This window comes from Vipera berus (genome assembly GCF_964194415.1).
Source record: "Vipera berus genome assembly, chromosome: 7".
Lineage (NCBI taxonomy): Eukaryota > Metazoa > Chordata > Lepidosauria > Squamata > Viperidae > Vipera > Vipera berus.
In genome coordinates, this window is record NC_138209.1 from 7460369 (window position 1) to 7484660 (window position 24292).

The 24292-nt window shown below is 43.0% G+C and overlaps 1 protein-coding gene across 1 annotated transcript; it reads left to right on the plus strand.

The window, feature by feature from the left end:
• The first annotated feature begins 9803 nt into the window (after nt 1–9803).
• CXCL9 (C-X-C motif chemokine ligand 9) lies at nt 9804–16639 on the plus strand. Its single transcript, XM_081332219.1, has 4 exons — nt 9804–9910; nt 12857–12983; nt 13916–13985; nt 15510–16639. The coding sequence occupies exons 1-4, from the start codon at nt 9847–9849 to the stop codon at nt 15537–15539; spliced, it is 291 nt and encodes a 96-aa protein (XP_081188345.1). The 5' UTR covers nt 9804–9846; the 3' UTR covers nt 15540–16639.
• The last annotated feature ends 7653 nt before the right edge of the window (nt 16640–24292 follow it).

A 24292-nucleotide genomic window follows, 5' to 3' on the forward strand; every position in this document is an offset into this window, starting at 1 on the left:
GCAAGAATAAAACACAAAGCTACAAAAATTAAAAAGTAATTAAATACATGCCCAACAATAAATACATTAATAAAACCCCAATAAAGTGATAGTAAAAACCCCACCAATCCCCCCTCAGGCCAGGCCGGCTTGTTCGAACAGGTATGTTTTCAGATCGCGGCGAAAGGAGCGAAGATCGGGCGCCGTCCGGAGCTCAACCGGTAACTGGTTCCATAGCTCCGGGGCGCCCACAGAGAAAGACCTCCCCCTGGGGGCCACCAATCTACATTCTCTGACCGGTGGCACCCTGAGGAGGCCCTCTCTGTGGGAACGCACAGGGCGGAGGGAAGTTGACGCCGGCAGCAGGTGTTCCCTGAGGTACTCCGGACCCCTGCCATGTAGGGCTTTAAACACCATGACTAGTACCTTGAATCTCACCCGGAAGACAACTGGCAACCAATGCAGCTCACGGAGCAGAGGTGTAACATGGGAGTATCGGGAAACTCCCAACACAACTCTCGCGGCTGCATTCTGTGCCAGTTGGAGCTTCCGGGTGGTCCTCAAGGGCAGCCCCATGTAGAGAGCGTTGCAGTAGTCTAGTCGAGAGGTCACGAGCGCGTGAGTGACTGTGCATAGATCATCCCGGCTTAGATAGGGCCGCAACTGGCGCACCAGGCGAACCTGGGCGAAAGCCCCCCTAGTCACAGCCACTATGTGGTCTTCCAGAGTGAGCTGTGAATCCAGGAGGACTCCCAAGTTGCGAGCCCTATCTACGGGGGGTAATAATTCGCCCCCCATAGAAAGAGATGGAATGTCCGAATAAACCCGGGATGAAGGGTATGCAAAGCCACTCGGTCTTGTCGGGGTTGAGTTGAAGTCTGTTCCTCCCCATCCAGACCCGAACCGCCTCCAGGCAACGGGACATCACGGTGAGGGCATCACTGGGGTGGTTTGGGGTCGAAAAGAAAAGCTGGGTATCATCAGCATACTGATGATACCCAACTCCAAAACCACGAATGATCTCACCCAGCGGTTTCATATAGATGTTGAACAGGAGAGGCGAGAGGACCGACCCCTGAGGAACTCCACAAATGAGAGACCTCGCGGTCGACCTCTGCCCTCCTGCCAACACCGACTGCGAGCGTCCCTGGAGATAGGAGGAGAACCACTGTAAAACCGTGCCTCCCACTCCCAATCCCCTAAGACGTCGCAGCAAGATACCATGGTCGATGGTATCGAAAGCCGCTGAGAGGTCTAATAGGACCAGAACAGAGGAATGCCCCCTGTCCCGGGCCCTCCAGAGATCATTCACCAGCGCGACCAATGCCGTCTCCGTGCTGTACCCGGGCCTGAAACCCGATTGGTACGGGTCTAGATAATCCGCTTCATCCAGGACCAGAGGGAGCTGATGTGCCACCACACTCTCAACAACCTTCGCAAGAAAGCGAAGGTTGGAGACAGGACGAAAGTTGTTCAATACAGCTGGGTCCAAGGCAGGCTTCTTGAGGAGAGGCCTCACCACCGCCTCTTTCAAGACGGCGGGGAAGCTACCCTCACTCAAAGAAGCCGATATAACTGCCTGGAACCAGCTGCGTGTCCTCTCCCGGGCTGCATAGACCAGCCAGGAAGGGCACGGGTCCAATAAACATGTGGTGGTGCTCAGCCTCCCCATGATCCTGTCCACTTCCTCCGGAGTCACAGAATCAAACTCCTCCCAGGTGATATCGACAAGACCACCCGTGTCCTGCTCGACAGACTCTGCCCAGTCAGAGTCCAGACCGATCCGAATCCGAGCGATTTTGTCCGACAGATGCTGGTTAAACTCCTCGGCACGACCCTGCAAGGGATCCTCCCTCACCTCCTGATTCAGGAGGGAGCGAGTCACCCTAAACAGGGCGGCCGGGCGATTATCTGCGGACGCGATAAGGGTGGCGAAGTGGTTAGACCTCGCCTCCCTTATCGCAGCGAGATAAGACCTAGTGTAGGTTCTTAGTCGCAATCGATCGGATTCGGATTGGCTGGATCTCCAACCGCTCTCTAGGCCCCGTCTCCGACGCTTCATCTCCCGGAGCTCCACGGAGAACCATGGGGCTCGACGGGATCTGCACCGGGTCAGGGGCCGCAGGGGTACAACTCGGTCAAGAGCCTCAGTGGCCGCCCTTTCCCAGGCTTCCACTAAGGCGTCTGCCGAGCTGTGAGCAAGGGAGGCAGGTGGGGACCCCAGCGCCGCCTGGAACCTCTGGGGATCCATTAAGCGTCTGGGGCGGTACCATTTGATAGGTTCCACACACCCACGGCGGGGGGTGGCAAAACGGAAGACCAGCCGCAGGAGATGATGATCGGTCCATGACAGGGGCATAACAATTGGGGAGCCCCCACCAAGATCATCTAACCACCGTCCAGATAAGAAAACTAGGTCAAGGGTGTGGCCTCCCTCATGAGTCGGTCCCGAAATTACTTGCGTCAGGTCCATGGCCGTCATGGAAGCCATGAACTCCCGAGCCAACTCAGATGATCCTCCCAGAGATGGTAGATTGAAGTCCCCCAAAACTATAAGTTTCGGGAACTCAATCACCAACCCAGAGAGGACATCGAGAAGCTCAGGCAGGGCTGCTGCTGCGTGATTAGTTTCCATCCGTTGCTTCCTGTCCTGCTTTCAGGTGCTTTGGAGAATAGCTTGACTCCCTCTTCTTTGGGGCAGCCCCTGAGATATTGGAACACTGCTATCATGTCACCCCTCACTCTTCTCTTCGTTAAACTACACATACCCAATTCCAGCAACCGTTCCTAATACGTTTTAGCCTCCATACCTCTAATCATCTTTGTTGCTCTTCTCTGTACTCTTTCCAGAGTCTCGACATCTTTTTCACATCGTGGTGACCAAAACTGGATGCAGTATTCCAAGATGCAGTATTACCAAGGCATTGTAAAGTGGTATTAATACTTCACGTGGTCTTGATTCTATTCCTCTGTTAATGCAGCCTACCACCGTGTTGGCTATCTATCGTATCAAGTAGTAGTTTGTGATCTACTTTATCAAATGCCTTACTGAAGTCCAAGTAAATTATATCCACAGCATTCCTCTGATCCACTAATTTTGTCACTTGGTCAAAGAATGCAATAAGATTTGTCTGGCACGATCTGTTTTTGACAAACCCATATTGGCTTTTAGTAATGACTTTTTTTGAGTCAGTTGCCGAGTGTCTGAATTTTGATCATGTGACTATGGGAATGCTGCAACGGTCTGTGTGAAAACGGTCATTTTTTCAGTGCCCTTGTAACTTTGAACAGTCACTAAATGAATTATTGTAAGTCAAGGACTGCCTGTATTTTGTAAGCTGGACACACACAGACACACCTCAATTTATTGGAAATACCAGCTGTTGGGAAGGTGGAATTTCCACTTGTTTTGCCAGTTCAGGCACAAAAAGATCTTGTTCTATTTCCCCCCAAACTGCTTTTTTCTCGCTTTTTTAAAAAGCTTTTTACATTTCTGCCTAGGAAAATCTTCTGAATATACATGCTATAATGCCCACGCCTGAGACATAAACAGGATTTAAATTCTACTTGGCATTTAGACTGGCAGGGAAGAACAGAATAGCAAAGGTTAGCTGCTTAGTCATAACAGCTTTCCTGGCAAGTGGCCATTTACACTGTTCCCATGAGACAAAAAATAGTCAGTTTATTTTTTCCCCTTCCGTTCTATCATATCTGATTCTTGGAAACTGCCTGGACAGGTTTTCTTGGCATTTCTTTAAAAAGTGGTTGGCCGTTCTCTCCTTCCTAGGGCTGAGAGAAAGTGACTTGCCCAAGGTACACTATACTGCCTCTCTTATTCCATTTCCGCATGCAGGATATTTATTCTAATGTAGGGGTCTTCAAACTTGGCCCTTTTATGACTTGTGGACTTCAACTCCCAGAATCCCTCAGCCAGCAAAGCAAAGCTGGCTGAGGAATTCTGGGAGTTGAAGTCCACTAGTCATAAAAGGGCCATGTTTGAAGACCCCTGGTTTAGATAGTTGACTTAACAACTGCCTGATTTGCTTAACAACTGTGAGGGGGGGTGGGGTGGGAAAGGTTGTAAAATTGCGACTCACTTTACAACGGCCTGGCTTAACAATACGTAGAAATTCTGGTTCCACTGGTTCCATTATCTGCATTAGAGCCTATAACAAAGCAGTAGGATTCTAATATTTTATTTATTTTAATTTAAATGTTGTCTACCTCGCAAGCTCCAGCCAACCAAGAAATAGGCAGCATTTCCTGTGGTATCTGTTTCCTGAGTTGGCCAACTACAAAGAGCTGTGACAGGACCTTTCTCCTTAAGGGGGCAAAAAAACAGTCACTTTCCCTAAAGGGATTGGCTTTCACTGTTTCCCTCCAAACTATAAAGTAGTATTGGTAGTCCTTGCCCAGGGATAGGCAACCTTGGCTCTTTTATGACTCGTCAACTTCAACTCCCAGAATTCCTCAGCCAGCCATGCTGGATCAGGAATTCTGGGAGTTGAAGTCTGCAAGTCATAAAGGGGCCATCGTTCCCCCATGCTGGCTCAGGAATTCTGGGAGTTGAAGTCTGCAAGTGATTGAGGGGTCATCGTTCCCCCATGCTGGATCAGGAATTCTGGGAGTTGAAGTCCATGAGTCCTGAAGGGGCCATCGTTCCCCCATGCTGGCTCAGGAATTCTGGGAGTTGAAGTCTGCAAGTGATTGAGGGGTCATCGTTCCCCCATGCTGGCTCAGGAATTCTGGGAGTTGAAGTCCACGAGTCATAAAAGAGCCAAGGTTGCCTACCCCTGTACCTTGTCAATATCTGTGTACTTCTAAAAAGGACTTTCTCATTCAAACTTTCCCTATTTACACAACTGCGTGACTGCACAGCTGCTCCTTGGATTCAGCGATTAGCACCAGATTTAATAAAATCTGTATTTCCTGCCTTCCTTTCTGTTTGTCTACAGCTGGACTGCAGGAATAAATCCAAGGCAGAATATGCCCATTTTCCCCAAACAGGCAGACAAACAGACCAGGAGCCCCAATAAATTCGATTTACTGCAGAACCCTTGCCCGGCAGAATCTGAATTATATTTTCTCAGTCCCACCTGGGTTTTGAATAAAGGATGTAACATCATGCACATCAGTCCCAGATGCCGTGCCCACCCCATTGCCGGCAATGGCCAAACCGTCCCGATACGTTGCGCGACGTCACGTGAGTTGACATGTCTGTTCTAGAGTTAAAATTGAGTACAGTAGTCCTTGACTTAACAACAGTTTGTTTAGTGGTCATTTGAAATTGCAACGGCATTGAAAAAAATGACTTATGACTGTTTTTCACACTTAGACCCTTGTGTCATCCCCATGGTCATGTGATCAAAATTCAGACTCTGGGCAACTGACTCATATTTATGACGGTTGCAGTGTCCAGGGGCCATGTGATCTGTTCTGCGACCTTCTGACCAGCAAAGTCAATGGGGACGCCAGATTTCACGTAACAACTGTGTTACTAACTTGACAAGTACAGCGAGAAAGGTCATCAAATGGGGCAAAGCTCATTTAAGAAATGTCTCCCTTAGCGACAGAACCTTTGGGCTCAGCTGTGGTCGTAAGTCAAGAACCCTCTATAGAGGTGATTCAGGTTTCTTGCTAAATAAACAAAGGGCAGTCTAATGTGGTATCGGTTTCTGGACTGCTAGAAAAGTAAACATTTCAACATAAGAGAAAGAGACAGAGATTTGGCAAAGGACAAAGGGAAGGTTTTCCCCAAGTTTTACACCTAGAGACGCACACGGATTTAAAGGTAGTAATTTTATTTACAGGAAGTCTTGTGGATTAAGAACAAGTTCCCATCTCTGCCTATAACTCAAACTTGTATGTAAGTCAGAAGTTGTACTCACAAATGGACTAAAAGGTAAAGGTAAAGGTTCCCCCGCACACGCGTGCTAGTTGTTTCCGACTCTAGGGGCCGGTGCTCATCTCCGTTTCAAAGCCGAAGAGCCAGCGCTTGTCCGAGGACATCTCCGTGGTCATGTGGCCGGCATGACTAGACGTCAAAGGTGCACAGAGCGCTGTTACCTTCCCACCGTAGTGGTCCCTATTTTTCTACTTGCATTTTTACGTGCTTTCAAATTGCTAGGTTGGCAGAACAGACATGTCAAACTCACGTGACATCGCGCAACGTATCGGGACGGTTTGGCCATTGCCGGCAATGGGGTGGGCACGGCATCTGGGACTGATGTGCATGATGTTACATCCTTTATTCAAAACCCAGGTGGGACTGAGAAAATATAATTCAGATTCTGCCGGGCAAGGGTTCCGCAGTAAATCGAATTTATTGGGGCTCCTGGTCTGTTTGTCTGCCTGTTTGGGGAAAATGGGCATATTCTGCCTTGGATTTATTCCTGCAGTCCAGCTGTAGACAAACAGAAAGGAAGGCAGGAAATACAGATTTTATTAAATCTGGTGCTAATCGCTGAATCCAAGGAGCAGCTGTGCAGTCACGCAGTTGTGTAAATAGGGAAAGTTTGAATGAGAAAGTCCTTTTTAGAAGTACACAGATATTGACAAGGTACAGGGGTAGGCAACCTTGGCTCTTTTATGACTCGTGGACTTCAACTCCCAGAATTCCTGAGCCAGCATGGGGGAACGATGGCCCCTTCATGACTCATGGACTTCAACTCCCAGAATTCCTGATCCAGCAGCTTAAGCATACACAGGATGTCAGCACAGCAGGAGGTGTGGGGCTGGACAGCTCCAGGCTATAACTGCATTTGGCGGAAAGCCTGGTTTAAACGAGTTTGACAGCCCCGGGCTATGGCCAGCTCTGGCGGGAAGCCAGGGTTTAAATCTATTGGTCACCTGCACTGGCGGGAAGCCCAGGTTTGAATCTATTGGCTGGTATTCACCTGGGCAGGTATAAAGGTACGCCAGGTAACCCCTTTTCCTCAGCTCCGTTCCTGACTGCAATAAAGAATTCTACATACCCAAGCTGAGCGTCTGTCATTGTGTGAGACCACGCGACTTTACAGTCCCTATTTTTCTACTTGCATTTTTACGTGCTTTCGAACTGCTAGGTTGGCAGAAGCTGGGATGAGTAACAGGCGCTCACTCTGTTACGCGGCACTCGGGATTCAAACTGCCGACCATCTGATCGACAAGCTCAGCATCCTAACCCACTGAGCCACCGCGTCCCTTACAAATGGACTGCCTATTACTAAAAAAAATTGTAGCCCCACCACCACCTGTCCTTCCTCAAGTCGACAAAATGCTGAAGCTGTACAATGCTTCCAGGAAGTGAGGAAGAATGACGGCACACAGGTAGTCCTCAACTTACCACCAGCCCAAAAGTTTTGTTGCAAAATGAAACATTTGTTAAGTGAGTTTTGCTCCATTTTATGACCTTTCTTGCCACAGTGGTTTAGTGAATCGTGGCAGTTGTTAAATTAGTAACACGGTTGTTAAATGAATCTGGCTTTTCCCCCTTGCCTTTGCTTGTCAGAAGGTCACAAAACGGGATCACATGACCCCGGGATGCTACAACGGTCATAAGTGTGAGTCAATTCCCAAGCGTCTGAATTTTGATCACGTGACCATGGGGATGCTGTCTTAAGTGTGGAAAAAGGGTTGTAAGTCACTTTTCTCAGCAACGTGGTAATTTCGAACGGTCACTAAATGAACTGTTGTAAGACGAGGACTGCCTGTATTAAAAATGTGTGGCTTCAGCATTTCTTGAAAACATTCTGAGGCTTCCACACTTTGTTGGCTTCAAGGTACACGGACTAGAAATTCAAATCATATACGTCTGTGCTACTTTTATTGTTAGCTTATAGCAGGGGGATCTTCAAACTTGGTCACTTTAAGACTTGTGGACTTCAACTCCCAAAATTCCTCAGCCAGCCCTCAGGAATTCTGGGAGTTGAAGTCCACAAGTCTTAAAGTGGCCAAGTTTGAAGACCCTTGGCTTATATTAATAGAACTGTTTCCATTTTATATTTTGTTTTCATAAACTCAAGAAATGCTAAAAATCCTATACTTGAATTACTTGAAGGCATTCCATTTCCACACAGTATTTTTTTTTATAAACTGAAAAATAGTTAAAATGGCTCTCATGCTTGAGGTACTCAAAGGCGCACTGCTTCCTTATTTAGAAAATGATTAACTATGGGATCAGTATGCCTTCAAGTATCCCAGGCGCAAGAGGCATTTTAGCTACAGGGAATCCTCGACTTACGACCACAAGCCCAAAATTTCTGTTGCTAAGCGAGAAAGTCGTTACGTGAGTTTTGGTCCCATTTTACAACCTTTCTTGCCACAGTTGTTAAGCGAATCACTGCAGTTGTTAAATTGGTAATATGGTTGTTAAGTGAATCTGGCTGTCCCCGTTGACTTTGGTTGTCGGAAGGTTGCGAAAGGGGGATCAAATGACACACACACACCCGGGGCACTGCAAACCATCATAAATACGAGTCTGTTGCTAAGCATCTGAATTTTGATCATGTGACTGTGGATGCCACTACAGTCGTGAGTTGAAAAGCAGTCATAAGCCATTTGCTTCAGTGCTGTTGTAACTCTGAACAGTCACCATATGAATAGTTGTAATTTGAGGACTACCTGTATTTTTCAGTTTATGAACACAATACCTAAAATTATAAGAACTATTTTATTTTGTTATTTAACATCAACATTTATTTATTTCATCTTAGCTTACAGCCTATGAGAGCCACTAGAGCAACTTTAGATGTGTGGGCTTCACTTGAAAAACAGTGAACTAGGATAAAGAAATGAGAGAAACTAGAGAACTTTTAAAGGTAAATTTAGATATGTCACCGAGGATTGCATTACTGTTACTGGTGGAAAAACAAGATATATACGAAGCAAAAAAGGAATTGATTGTAAATTTGACAAGGGCAGCTAGATTACTGATGGTTAAATATTGAGAATTGGGTTATTCAAAGAAATGAGCGGTATAATGAAATATGGCAATAAATGATAAATTAACAACAGAAATTAAATTTAAAAAAGGGATCATTAAAGTAAATAATTATAATGAAATATGGGATGATTTTATAAAAAAAAGTCTTGGTGGAAGGCAAAGGGAATGAACCTGCTCAAGAATATATGCTGTTTTGGAGGGGATAAGGGCACAATTGAAATATATTGTACATTGTGAGTTGTTTTTATGAGAAGAAATATAGGTAATAAAAATGGTCTTCAGGGGTGCGGGTGCACTGGAGTATTTGTATTTTTATATATTGCTTTTATTTAGATTTATATGTATTTTGTATTATTGTATTTGAATAAAATAAAATAAAAATAGAATAAAGAAACGAATTAAACTGAGCAATGAGTCTTGATTCCTACTTTGTACCAAACCATGGTTTGTTTAACTACAATGTTTTGAATAAAACATAAAGCACTGGGTTCACACAGTGTACTCCAAGCCACATCCTAGCTTAGAATAGCAAAAATCCAAATATTGGGTCAGCAGCAATTTGAATTCACACGAAAGACGATGGTCCATCCAAGCTGATTGTGGAGGCATTCCATAGAAAGGCCTGCACAGTTTTGTTGGCAACAAAATCAGGAAATGGAAAAAGGGAAGAAGTGGAGGGTCAGCGTAGGATTGAAAGGAAAGCAGCTTGTCTCTTTTTTAAAAAAAGAATTGCAATACACAGAGCGTGGGTGTGCTTTAGTAGTTACGACCTACATAATTGTTTATTTGCTAAGGTAAAATGAGTGGGAAGTGAAAGTGAGTAGGATGGGGATTCCCTGAAGAATAACAGTGGGTGAAGTTTGGCAATAAATTAGCAGTTCACCGAGTCAAGATCAGTTCTTCTCTGTCTGGATCACAAGCAGGAAAGGGACTCAAGCGTAGAGATGCTCAAACAAAGTTTCCTCGCCGTCCTTGTTCTTCTGGCTTGTTTTGTGGCTCTCATGAAAGGTAAGAAAAAATGATCTTGTTCTCTTTCGGGTTCTAGAAGGGAGGCATTACCAAGCTCGCCCCCAGATTTTCCTGTTTCTTCTACTTCTCGCCCCACTGTCCTTGGTGCAAGTTCTTGGTGTCACTTCGTGTACCCTTTCCGTAACCTAGAAATAAGGAGAAATTTCCTGACCGAACAATTAGGAACGGCTTGCCTTCAGAAGCTGTGAGCGCTCCGTCACTGGAGGTTTTTGAGAAGAGATTGGACAACCGTTTGTCTGGAATGGTGTAAAGATTTCCTGCTTGAGTAAGGGGTTGGACTAGAAGACCTCCACGGTCCCTTCCAACTCTGTTGTTTATTATTTGGTCTCGCTTTCTGTATTCCTAGTCTTTTGGGATATCTGTTTCTGGCTTTGAAGGGGGGGAAAAGAGAGCTGAAAGGATCTGGCTTAGGAAAATAAGACTTACCTTATGGGAGCAGGGTCGTGAGAAGGCAGCCGCCGAGCCCACTAAAGGGATGTATTCATGGGTGAAACCATACATGCAATCCATGCTATTTATTTGCCATCTCTGTTTGAGAGATTCTCAATCCTAAGGTTCCCCCTTTGGGACAGATCAGATAGCACCTCACCTCTTTTGTAGAAGAAGCTGTCCCTTCTCATGAAAATCAGTTGGCTGGGGAAAAACAGCAGGGTGAATTTATTTATTTTTTATTTTTTATTTATTTTAATTCCATTTATATCCCGCCCTTCTCCGAAGACTCAGGGCGGCTTACAAGCTTAGCAGTAGCCTTCATTCTATGTATATGCCTGCTTATTAGGGCTTTCACACACACACCCCAAGCGGCATTATTACAAAGTCAGCTTAATTGCCCCCAACAATCTGGGTCCTCATTTAGCCAATAAATTTAGCCAATAAACTAACCGTTAGCCCAGATATTGCATCACCACAAGCAGGAATAAAGATTCAGCACAGAGATAACCATACAAAAGTTTCTTTCCCTTCCTTGTCCTTCTGGCTTGCTTGTCGTAATTCTCATGCAAGGCAAAACTATTTTTTTTCTTTTTCCTTCTTTAGTTTTAGCAGCATTTCCAAGCTCACCCCAGATTTTCAAGAGCGGGGGGTCCCCCAATAGACCCTTTTCCTGATTCTTCTATTATTATTTTTTTGCTCCTTCCTCCTTTGTGCAAGTTGTTTGTGTCCCTTTCTCCAGCCCTGGTCCTGGGGGAAGGTCTGTTTCTGGCTTTGACAATTATCAGTAGAGAAATTATGGATTTCTGGGATTTAGCTGGAATGGGAGAAATATATATTTTTTTTCCATGCAGGCTGCTGGTGTAAGTCATAGTATAGTTTGATTTTACTTCACTGTAATGCACAAACACTCTGGAGAGAGAAAGAGAAATTAAAAAGAAGGGGAAATGAGCTATTTCCATGACCTTGTATAAACCATGACACAGTAAGTGATGAAACATTCAGCGCAGAAGCTGGATTTGCAGAGCAATATAGTTTTGAATTCTTTGTAATATGAAGTTTCTGCTCCTCATTGAGATTGGCTGATGCAGACACACACACACACACACACACACACACACACACACAATTTCTCCTTAGTTCCTGATTGCTTCTCTCCTTAATTAGTTTCCATCCATTGCTTCTTGTCCTGCCTTCAGGTTGATAGAATAGGTTGACACACACACCCCTTTTCTTTGTTGCAGCCCCTTAAATATTGGAAGACTGCTATCATGTCACCCCTAGTCCTTCTTTTCATTAAACTATAAAAGGTAAAGGTAAAGATTCCCCCGCACATGCGTCGTTTCCAACTCATCCGGCTCATCTCCGTTTCAAAGCCGAAGAGCCAGCACTTGTCCGAGGACGTCTCCGTGGTCATGTGGCCGGCATGACTAGACGCCAAAGGCGCACGGAACGCTGTTACCTTCCCACCGTAGTGGTCCCTACTTTTCTACTTGCATTTTTACGTGCTTTCGAACTGCTAGGTTGGCAGAAGCTGGGACGAGTAACAGGCGCTCACTCTGTTACGCGGCACTCAGGATTCGACCCGCCAAACTGCCGACCTTCTGATCGATAAGCTCAGCGTCCTAACCCACTGAGCCACTGCGTCCCTTCTTCATTAAACTAGACATACCCAATTCATGCAATGGTTCTTTCATATGTTTTAGCTTAATGAAAGCTTAAGGATATAAAACGATGGATATATAAAAAAAGGGAATCCTTCAAAGAAGGAAAGTTGCCTTTAAATCCTAGGGAAATAACAGCAAAAGTGATAACCTCTATAGGAAAAGAACCCCATTCCTAAAAAAAGGTCTCAAGGGAAGTTTTGAAGACCAAGTTAGTCAGGAATTAACTCAACTATATAGTAACAAGCCACTCATAGTTAAAACTGATTAAATTATCTACTGGGCTGTCCTGCCTTTAGGTGCTTTGGGGAATACATTGACACCCCCTCTCATAACAACAACAACAACAACAACAATAAGTTGGAAGGGACCTTGGAGGTCATCTAGTCCAACCCCCTGCTCAGGCAGGAAACAAATGGCTGTCCAGTCTCTTCTTAAAAACTTCCAGTATTGGAGCATTCACAGCTCTTGGAGGCAGGTTGTTCTACTGGTTAATTGTTCTAACTGACAGGAAGTTTCTCCTTAGTTCTAGGTTGCTTCTCTCCTTGACTAGTTTCCATCGGTTGCTTCTTGTTCTGCCCTCAGGTGCTTTGGAAAATAGCTTGACTTCCTCTTCTTTGAGGCAGCCCCTGAGATATTGGAAGACTGCTATCATGTCCCCCCCTCGTCTTCTCTTCATTAAACTAGACATACCCAGTTCCAGCAACCGTTCTTTGTATGTTTTAGCCTCCAGTCCCCTAATCATCTTAAAGTTACTGGGTTGACAAACACTGCTTTAGACGTTGGTGACTGATGGGTAAAGAATTCACCTTCTCTAAATAACCCCTTGCAGGATTACCCACCTCCAGCCGTGAGCGCTGTTTGTGCAAAAGAGCAGGAGTGGTGTCTGTGAACATGGACCGGGTGGCCTCAGTGGAGTACTACCAGCCAAGCAGCAGCTGTGGCCGAGAGGAATTGCTGTAAGTCCTGCTGTCTTCTCCTGTTGAAGCTATTGAATTGCTCTATAGCAGGGGTCTTCAAACTTGGCCACTTTAGGACTTGTGGTCACACAGTCAAATGGTAATATGGCTGAAAACCAAGTAGGAGCAGCGCCTACTTCAAGGCCCTAAGGTAAAGGTAAAGCTTCCCCCGCACATGCGTGCTAGTCGTTTCCGACTCTAGGGGCCGGTGCTCATCTCCATTTCAAAGCTGAAGAGCCAAGCGCTTGTCTGAGGACGTCTCCGTGGTCATGTGGCTGGCATGACTAGACACCAAAGGCGCACGGAACGCTGTTACCTTCCCACCGTAGTGGTCTCTATATTTCTACATGCATTTTTACGCGCTTTCGAACTGCTAGGTTGGCAGAAGCTGGGACGAGTAACAGGCGCTCACTCTGTTACGCGGCACTTGGGATTTGACCCGCCAAACTGCCGACCTTCTGATCGACAGGCTCAGCATCCTAACCCACTGAGCCACCCTAGGTGTGGTTTAAAACAGATGCCCTAAAGGAAAAAAAAAGAAGAAGATAAATTTGTTTATTTTGTTCAATCCGTACAAATGCACAGTAAACCTTATGAGCAGACCATAAAAATAATTAATTCACACAATAAACTGGCACAGACAGAAATAAACCTCAGAAATAAGAAAGTGTTTCTTTCAAACAACCAAATTCCAAAGTTGCTCCCCAGAGGGATATGAAAATCTTGCATATGGTTTCTCCACTTATGCCTGAGGTCTTCTTTGTTTGAGGCCAACTGGTGTGGGTATGTTGAATTTACAGCTGACAGTCTAGAGAGGTAGGAAGGCAGGTGGGTGGCTTCACCACCCTTGCACTGACAGTCAGTTAATGATGAATGTTAATAACATCAAGCAATCCTTTGTCTAATTTGGTCTCTAATTTGCACATATGCAGAGTGATCCTTAAAAACAGACGGAGACGCTGTATGAACCTGAACGAGGAGCAAGGCAGGACAATTAAAGAGGTAAGCACAGATCGTGTGGGTAGAACTTTAGATGTGTTTCTGTTTTTTCTGAGGACCAATAAATCAAAATCTTTTGCCAGCTGTCTATTTACATGCAAATAAGAGAGCCTCAGGCTTGGGAATCAAGCATCCTGAGTAAAAGTTGGCTCAGATATTTATACAAAAAAACGTTCTTTGTTATTTGCCGCATGTCATTCTCTCAAGGTTAGCATTCACACTTGGCTGATCACATTTCTCCTATTTAGTACACAATTACTCATAGCGGCTACTTCGAAACCTTACGAATTCTATCTCATTGACAGATGTCTATGGAGGTTCTCAATCATGCAGGTCAGAGTTGTCTCAAAGGCGCTTTTTCAAAAGGCAACTGGACGTTGATTTTTCCTTGAGGAAAAAAGAAGTTTCGCTTCTCATCCAAGAAGCTCCATCAGATGATGAAGACCAGATGACTGCAAAGAAATATATTCCTTCCATCCCTCCACCAGAATCCTGTCAGAAGCTACCTTTCCATATTCCTACCGTCCAGCCAGAACTGATGAAGCTTCCTGGATGAGAAGCGAAACGTCTTCTTTTTCCTCAAGGAAAAAACAGTCCAGTTGTCTTTTGAGAAAGCATCATTGAGACTCACGGTCAGACATTTTCTGCTTTGTATCTGTATATTCTTACGCTATCAACATATGAAGAACGGTTGCTGGAATTGGGCATATCTAGTTTAATAGAAATAGAAATAGGAACGCGGTGGCTCAGTGGGTTAGGATGCTGAGCTTGTTGATCAGAAGGTCGGCAGTTTGACGGGTCGAATCCCGAGTGCCGCGTAACAGAGTGAGCGCCTGTTACTCGTCCCAGCTTCTGCCAACCTAGCAGTTCGAAAGCACGTAAAAATGCAAGTAGAAAAGTAGGGACCACTGCGGTGGGAAGGTAACAGCGTTCCGTGCGCCTTTGGTGTCTAGTCATGCTGACCACATGACCACGGAGACGTCCTCGGACAAGTGCTGGCTCTTCGGCTTTGAAATGGAGATGAGCACCGGCCCCTAGAGTTGGAAACGACTAGCACGCATGTGCGGGGGAACCTCTACCTTTACCTTTACCTAGTTTAATGAAAAGAAGGACGAGGGGTGGCATGATAGCAGTCTTCCAATATCTCAGGGGCTGCCCCAAAGAACAGGGAGTCAAGCTCTTCTCCAAAGGGCCCGAAGGCAGGACAAGAAGCAATGGATGGAAAGTAATCAACCCTAACACCAAGGAGAAATTTTCTGACACTGAGAACAATTGTGGGTGCTCCAACACTGGAGGTTTTTAAGAAGAGACTGGTTGGCCACTTGTCCAAAATGGTACAGCGTCTCCTGCTTGAGCAAGGGGTTGGACTAGAAGACCTCCAAGGTCCCTTCTAACTCTACTATTCTGTTATTCTGTTAGTTAGAACGTGGAGTGAAAGGATCAGAAGAAGACCATTAACTTTCAAGGCAACCCTTTGTAGTCTGGGAAAACTAATCAAGGGTCCCACTTTCTATGCTTTCTTTATAGGCAATTATGAAGAACAGCAATGTCAAATAAGGAAGATCAAGCTGTTTTAAAGAAGGTGTTTCACAAATGCTTCACTTCCTGCAGACATGTAATCAGCTTCTGAAGGACCCAAGTTGGGAGCCACTGATGCAACAGCCGTATTTTTATCAAGCTGCTGGGGTTTAGAAGTAACCTCAAGAACGTCCTGTAGGAATTTCATTAAAACAAGCACAAGAACCATGTAATGGGGCAAAATGTCTGTGATTTTGTCCTGATTTTGACATATCCTCACCATGGAAGATCTTCATTCTTCCAAATCAAACAAGCCAGGACAATGTGACATTGGCATCCTTTTATTCCTGAATATTTTATGCTCGTTATACCAATACAGATAGTCCATGACTTATAAATATAACAAAATCTCGCCCAATGTTTCCGTTGCAAAGCAAGACGGTTAAAAGTGAGCTTTTCTCCATTTTGTGACTTTTCTTGCCGCTGTTCTTAAGTGAATCACTGCAATTGTTTGGTTAGTAACATGGTCATTAAGTGTATCTGGCTTCCCCATTGACTTTTCCTGTCAGAAGGTCACAAAAGGGGATCACATGACCCCAGGACACTGCAACCGTCATAAGTATGAGTCAGTTGCCAAGAGTCCAAGTTTTGATCATGTGACCATGGGGATGGTACAACGGTTCTAAGTGTGAAAAATAATCATAAGTCACTTTTTTCCAGTGCCGTTGTAACTTCAAACATTCACCAAATGAATGGTTGTAAGTCAAGGAGTACCTGTGTTTTATTCTTGTTATACCATTACGGGTTTCTATTCCTAATCATGAACTTTGTGTGCTGTAATGTTGCAATCCAAGCTTCATCATTTTTAGTAGCATTGCAATTTTGTGGGCAAGTACATAAATCACAGAATGGAATTTATGACACCATAACACACCATACTGCCCACTGAGTCTTCTGTGGGCACCTATATTTACAATCCACAGTAATTAAACAGAATATTTCTTCAATAAAATTCATTCTCCTATTCTGTTGGACCTTTAATCACGCAGTGTGTCCCCAAAGTACATTTAACTTAATAAACCCAAATCCTGGGTTCCCGCATACTCTAATAATAAGTTCACCAAACAGGCTAACTTACACAACACACACACCTCACGCAAGCAAAGCTTTGCCATTGTAGAAATGTAGCATCCAGATTTGTATCTGGTTTTGTTCAATTTACAATGCTTGTATTTTTCAACCAATATAAAGTCTCATGCTCAAATTTGACATGATTTTAAATGTGTATTTGTAGTTTACTTCCCCTATGTTTTTGTTGTGAAATGATGTCGTTTGACGGCTGAGGCGCCTGCAAGAGGGTTTTAAAAAATCAAGATGGCGGCCACAAATTGATCAAAGCTGCCATCTTGACAATTTTGACCTTCGTGCCCTCAGCTAAAGGGGTGATCAAAGACTGGGAAATGGAGCTGCCTGTCTTTCTCTGAAGCCAGACGAGGGGTAGGCAACCTCGGTTCTTTTTTGACTCATGGACTTCAACTCCCAGAATTCCTGAGTCAGCTATGCTGTCTCAGGAATTCTGGGAGTTGAAGTCCATGAGTCATAAAAGAGCCGAGGTTGCCTACCCCTAAGCCAGACTGAGAATGTTTCTCTTTTGACGCTGGATTTGGCCCTGAATGGCTTTAAGAATCGCAGGCTAGGAAAAATAAAAAATATATAAATAATAGAAAACACAAATGTAATTTGCACTGAGCCAGAGAATACAAGATAGAGGATTGTTAACATTTTGGCTCATGCTAAAAGAAAACAAAGCTTTTGGGAGCTGCGCATGATTAAATTAGCTCTCAATCTCTGGGGTCCTGGTTTGTATCTTCAATCTGGAACGAATTAAAGAAAAAAATAATAAATATCCATTATGCTCGTTTGTCATCTCTGCCTTCTGAGGAAAGTTTCTCCTCACTGGAAATCCATCGAAACTTTGGGGATTAAAAATTCAGAAATTCCTACCCAGGACAAGAAAAATTCAGTTCTAAATAGGATTACTAGACATCCTCCATCCAGCAGGCATAGCCTTAAAATTAAACATTGTACAGGTAGTCCTCAACTTATGGCCACAATTGAGCCCAAAATTTATGTTGCTAAATAAGACGTTGATTAAGTAAGGGTTGCCCCATTTTATAACATTTCTTGCCACAGTTCTTAAACGAATCATTGCAATTGTTTAAGTTAGTAACACAGTTGTTAAGTGGATTTGGCTTCCTCGTTGACTTTGCTTGTTTGAAGGTGATGCTATTACATGCCCCAACTACATGTATGTGTAAAAAAAAGCCACAGTTTGCACAACCGTGTCATGACATGAAAATGGACTTTCCATAGCAAAATTTGAAGACACTTGTATCTGAAATAATAATAATAAAGTTGGAAGGGACCTTGGAGGTCATCTAGTCCAACCGCCTGCTCAGGCAGGAAACCCTATACCATTTCAGACAAATGACTGTCCAGTCTCTTCTTAAAAACTTCCAGTATTGGAGCATTCACAGCTTCTGGAGGCAGGTTGTTCCACTGGTTAATTGTTCTCACTGTCAGGAAGTTTCTCGTTAGCTCTAGGTTGCTTCTCTCCTTGACCAGTTTCCATCCATTGCTTCTTGTCCTGCCTTCAGATGCTTTGGAGAATAGCTTGACTCCCTCTTCTTTGGGGCAGCCCCTGAGATATTGGGGCACTGCTATCATGTCCCCCCTCGCCCTTGTCTTCATTTAGCTACACATACCCAATTCCAGCAACCGTTCTTTATATGTTTTAGCCTCCAGTCCCCTGATCATCTTTGTTGCTCATCTTTGTACTCTTTCTAGAATCTCAACATCTTTTTTACATTGTGGTGACCAAAACTGGATGCAGTATTCCAAATGTGGCCTTACCAAAGCATTGTAAAGTGGTATTAATACTTCCCGTGATCTTGATTCTATCCCTCTGTTAATGCAGCCTAGAACTGTGTTGGCTTTTTTGGAAGCGGCAGCACACGGCTGGCTCATATCTAAGTGATTGTCCACTAGGACTAGTCCAGGGGTAGGCAAACTTGGCTCTTTTATGACTCATGGACTTCCCAGAATTCTGGCTCAGGAATTCTGGGAGTTGAAGTCCATGAGTCATAAAAGAGCCAAGGTTGCCTACCCCTGGACTAGTCCAACCCCCTGCTCAGGCAGGAAACCCTATACCATTTCAGACAAATGGCTGTCCAGCCCTTTCTTAAAAACTTCCAGTGTTGGAGCATTCACAACTCCTGGAGGCAGGTGGTTCCACTGAACTAAGGAAATTTCTCCTTAGTTCTAGGTTGCTTTTCCCCTTGGCTAGTTTCCATCAGTTGCTTGTCGTCCTGCCTTCAGGTGTTTTGGAGAATAGCTTGACTTCCTCTTCTTTGGGGCAACCCTGCTTGATCCTATTGATCCTGCTTGCCTGAATGTTCATTACATGATTCAAGGTTGGAACCAGCAACTTAAAGAAGTAATCCACTCAGTGACCCTGCCAATGGTAAAGATTGATGGAAAAGGAATATATCACGAGAGTCTTACAACAAAGTGCTATACCAGGGGTAGGCAACCTTGGCTCTTTTATGACTCGTGGACTTCAATTCCCAGAATTCCTGAGCCAGCATGGCTCGGCTTGGAAACTCTCCCTTTCCCCTCAGCACAGCTGGCTCAGGAATTCTGGGAGTTGAAGTCCACGAGTCATAAAAGAGCCAAGGTTGCCTACCCCTTTGCTATACAGAATAGTCCTCAACTTACAACCATAATTGAGCCCAAAATTTCTGTTGCTAAGCGAGACAGTAGTTAAGTGAGTTTTGCCCCATTTTATGAGGGTTTTTTGCCACAGTTGTTAACTGAATCACTGCAGTTGTTACTAACAAGGTTGCTAAGTGAATCTGGCTTCCCCATTGACTTTGCTTGTCGCAGTAGATGATTACGTGACCCCAGGACATTGCAACCGTCATAAATAGGGGCCAGTTGTCCAGCGGACAAATTTTGACCACCTGTGGGAAAGCTGCACCGGTCTTAAGTTTGAAACACGGTTGGAAATCACTTTTTTAGTGCCACTGTAACTTCAAACGGTCACTACATGAAGGGTTGAAAGTCAAGGACTTCCTGTAACCCACTACCAAGAAAATTGAATTCCCTTCAAAGTATTGCTGGATTCTTACAAGAAATAACAACCAGAATTCACCTATTGTCTTTCAGAGAACATCTTGGGCTTCCCCTTGATTTATCTGGCAGGCACATTCCTTCCCTTTCCTTGAAAACAAGAGATTTCGCCTAAAAACCAGATTTGGGTTCAGTTTCAAGATTGTAGTGAGTCATAAGCAAAGAGAGTGGAAAGAAAACGAAGGCTACACTGATTGTCTGATAATTTTTTTTTTAAAAAACACCTTTTTTAGTTAATTAGCTTTTTTCCTAAATGCAGATTAAGGAGGAACTATTAGAACTATTAGATAGAAAAAAGATATTGAGACTCTTGAAAGAGTACAGAGAAGATTATTAAAATGATTGGCGGTTGGAGGCTAAAAGACCGGAATTGGATATGTCTAGTCTGCTCAAGCAGGAGACCCTATGGTTGTCCAATTTCTTCTTAAAAACTTCCAATGTTGGCGCATTCACAACTTCTGGAGGCAGGTTGTTCCAATGATTAGTTGTTCTCACTGTCAGGAAGTTTCTCCTTAGTTCTAGGTTGCTTCTCTCTTTGATTAGTTTCCATCCGTTGCTTCTTCTCCTGCCTTCAGGCTCTTTGGAGACTAGCTTGACTCCCTCTCCTTTGGGGCCGCCCCTCAGATATTGGAACACTGCTATCGTGTCACCCCTCGTCTTTCTCTTCATTAAACTGGACATACCCAATTCCGGCAACCGTTCCTTATACGTTTTACCCTCCATACCTCTAATCATCTTTGTTGCTCTTCTCTGAACTCTTTCCAGAGTCTCAACATCTCTTTACATCATGGTGATCAAAACTGGATGCTGTATTCCAAGTGTGGCCTTACCAAGGCATTGTAAAGTGGCACTGACACTTCATGAGATTTTGATACTATCCCTCTGATGGCCTTCTCGGATACTTCCCCGTACACCTTGCCGGATGTCAGATCGGAGGTGGATGAGCCATTCCCAGGCACGTGGGGCAGAAGGGGGACGGGACAGCACGCCCGGAGGTAGCACCAAGCCAGGACCAAGTGCAGTGGACCAGTTGCAGAGGGAATGACCAGATGAGCAACTGGCTGAACGTGGGACAGTTAAGGCACAGTTGCAAGAGGACACCCCTGAGACTGCGGGTGGAGAGATCCCCAGTTGCTGCCAAGCAGAATGGATGAGGAAGAACTGCTTCTTCCATGCAATCTAAGAGCACGCAGAGCAGAGAAGAGGCAGGAGCAACAGCGGTCAGCCCAGCTACCCGCGAGGCAGAATAAACGAATGCTTGTAAATTGAGGATTACCTGTATTTTTTTAGCTTATGAAAAAAAATACAGAAAATTATAAAAAACTAATTCTTTTATTTTAAGATTTAATATCAGTAATATTTGTATGCTTTATCACAGCATAAAACCAGGACAACCATAGCAGTATTTTTCAAACTTGGCAACTTAAACTTATATACCTCTTCACAGTGCTACACTGTCCTCTCTAAGTTGTTAACAGAGTCAACATATTGCCCCCAACAATCTGGGTCCTCATTTTACTGACCTCAGAAGGAAGGCTGAGTCAATCTTGAGCTGGTCAGGATCAAACTAGTGGCAGTTGGCAGAGTTAGCCTGTAATACTACATCCTAACCTCTGCGCCACCACGGCTCTACACTCATAAAAAGGTGAATTAAATGGAGCAAGGAGTTTTGAGTCGTACTTTGTGCCAAACCATGGCTTATTTATTTGAATAAAGCACAAACCATTTTTTTATACATGGCGACAGCAGCAATATAGCTTTATGTACAAAAATGGAAGGATGTAAAAAATATATGAAAGAATTTTTTATAACAAATATGCATAAAGGTACTTCTATTGAAATGGTTTGGGACGCGCAAGTAAAGCTTATATGAGAGGTATGCTAATATATTTAAATAATAAATATAGACGTAAATTGGAATATAAGCGCAAAGAGCTAGAGGAGGAAATAAAGATGAAAGAGAAGGCTTTTATTTTGAACCCATCTAATAAGAGGGTGAAAGAAGCAATTAATCTGTTGAGGGCAGTTTAATATGTTGATGGCAGACCAAGTGGCAACTAAAGTAATTTACGGTATGCTAAGCATAATACTTTTTCTAATGCTAATAAGCCAGGTAGGTGGTTAGCTTATCTGTTAAGGAAAAAACAAAAGTTACGTAATATAGATAAGATAGAATATAAGGGTAAAGAGGTATTTCAGCAAAATTTTATTAAAAAGGCTTTTGTTGAATTTTATTCTCAATTATATGCTAGGGATGTAACTCAAGGTTTAGATATAGATAGATATTTACAAGGTGTGAATATCCCGGTACTTACACAAGAGCAAAGGGAAGGAATGAATCAATTGATAACTGTTGAAGAAATTACTTTAGCAATTAAACAATTAAAAGTGGGTAAGGCACCTGGAACAGATGGTTTGACAGCCATTTATTATAAAAACTTACAATTAGAAATGGTGGAACCTTTAAAAGAATTATTTAGAACAATTCAGTCTGGAGGAGAAGTTCCTCCTTCGTGGAAAACAGCTTTTATAACGTTAATTCCAAAGGAAGATCAAGATCTTACTCAAACTAAAAATTACAGACCAATATCGCTTTTAAATACTGATTATAAGATATTTGCTAAAATCTTAGCAAATAGATTAATGAAGGTTATGCAGCAAAAGATTCATAGTGATCAAACAGGATTTATAAGTGGTAGACAAATGAAAAATAATGTGAGACATATTGTAAATTTATTAGAATTTTTGGAAAAAAATAATCAAGTCCCCGCAGCGCTGATCTTTTTGGATGCTGAAAAGGCCTTTGATCAATTGAATTGGCAATTTTTATTTAAAGTTTTTGAGAAGATGGAGTTAGGGGATAGGTTTTTACAACCTATTAGGGCAATATATCAGAAACAAACAGCTGAAATAATAATTTCAGAGCCTTGGTGGAGCAGTGGGCTGATGCCTCCTTAAGTAACACCAGCTGCCTGCAATTAGTGCAGGTTCGCATCCCACCAGGCTCAAGGTTGACTCAGCCTTCCATCCTTCCGAGGTAGGTAAAATGAGGACCCAGATTGTTGGGGGCAATAAGCTGACTTTGTAATAATGCCGCTTGGGGTGTGTGTGAAAGCCCTAATAAGCAGGCATATACATAGAATGAAGGCTACTTCTAAGCTTGTAAGCCGCCCTGAGTCTTCGGAGAAGGGCGGGATATAAATGGAATTTTAAAAAAAATTAATGGTAGTTTAACAGAGGCCTGTAAAATTGAAAAGGGTACAAGGCAGGGTTGTCCGTTGTCACCTTTGTTGTTTGGAAATATTATTGATTAAGATACGTGATTCAAATAAGATAAAGGGAATTAAAATAAAAGATCAAGATTATAGATTAAGGGTGTTTGCGGATGACTGTTGCAGAAATTACATTATTACATTAACTCAACCAACTTTCTTGGTTGTAGATTTGATGGAGATAATTTTGCAATATGGAAAAGTTTCTGCATTTAAGATAAATAGTCAAAAAACTAAAATACTGTCTAAAAATATGACCATAGAACAAAAGGAAGTCCTAGGAAAATTAACAGGATTTGAAATAGTTAAAAAGATTAAATATTTAGGGGTATATATTTCAGTTTCAAATGTGAAATTATATAAAAATAATTATGAATTGTTAGGGTTGAAAGTACAAAAAGAGTTAAATAGTTGGAGAAAATTACAATTGTCTTTATTGGGAAGAATTGCAGCAGTGAAAATGAATATCTTACCAAAATTTTTATTTTTGTTTCAAATGATACCTATACTTAAAAAAGATTCAAATTTGGAAGAATGGCAGAAAGGTATTAATAAATTTGTTTGGGCAGGGAAAAGACGGAGAGTAAAACTTAAGATAATGCAAGATATACGTGAAAGAGGTGGTCTTAAAATGCCCAATTTTAAATTATATTATGAGGCTGCGGTTTTATCATCAATTAGTGATTGGTTTAATTTAACACAAGGAAGATTACTGAATATTGAGGGATGTGATTTATTATATGGTTGGCATGCATATTTGTTGTATGACAAGAAGGTGGATAATATTTTTAAAACTCATATATTAAGATATGCTCTGTTGCGAGTTTGGAAAAAATACCGATATAAGCTAAATTATAAAATACCAATTTGGGCAATACCTAAACATGCAATAGAAAATATAAGTGTGGGATTTAAACATGATGTGATTACATATAAAGAAATTCTTAGAATGGAAAGGAATGTATGGCAATTAAAGTCCTTTAATATTTTAAAAGAAGAAAAAATAGTTCAGACCTGGTTTCAGTATGGGCAGTTACAAGCTAGATGGAAAGAAGACCAGAAAATTGGCATTTCCATAACTGATGAAAATTTGGTAAAACAAATTAGAGATCAAGGTCAAGCACATATAAGAAGGATATACTGTATAATGCATTAATAGAAATAGATTCAGAAACGGAACTTGTTAAAGGTTGTATGATAAAATGGGCCCAGAATTTTCAGGAGCCAATAACGATGGATATTTGGGGAAAAATTTGGGTCAGAAATGTAAAATTTACACAGGCACAAAATTTAAGAGAGAATTTTTATAAAATGTTTTATAGATGGCAT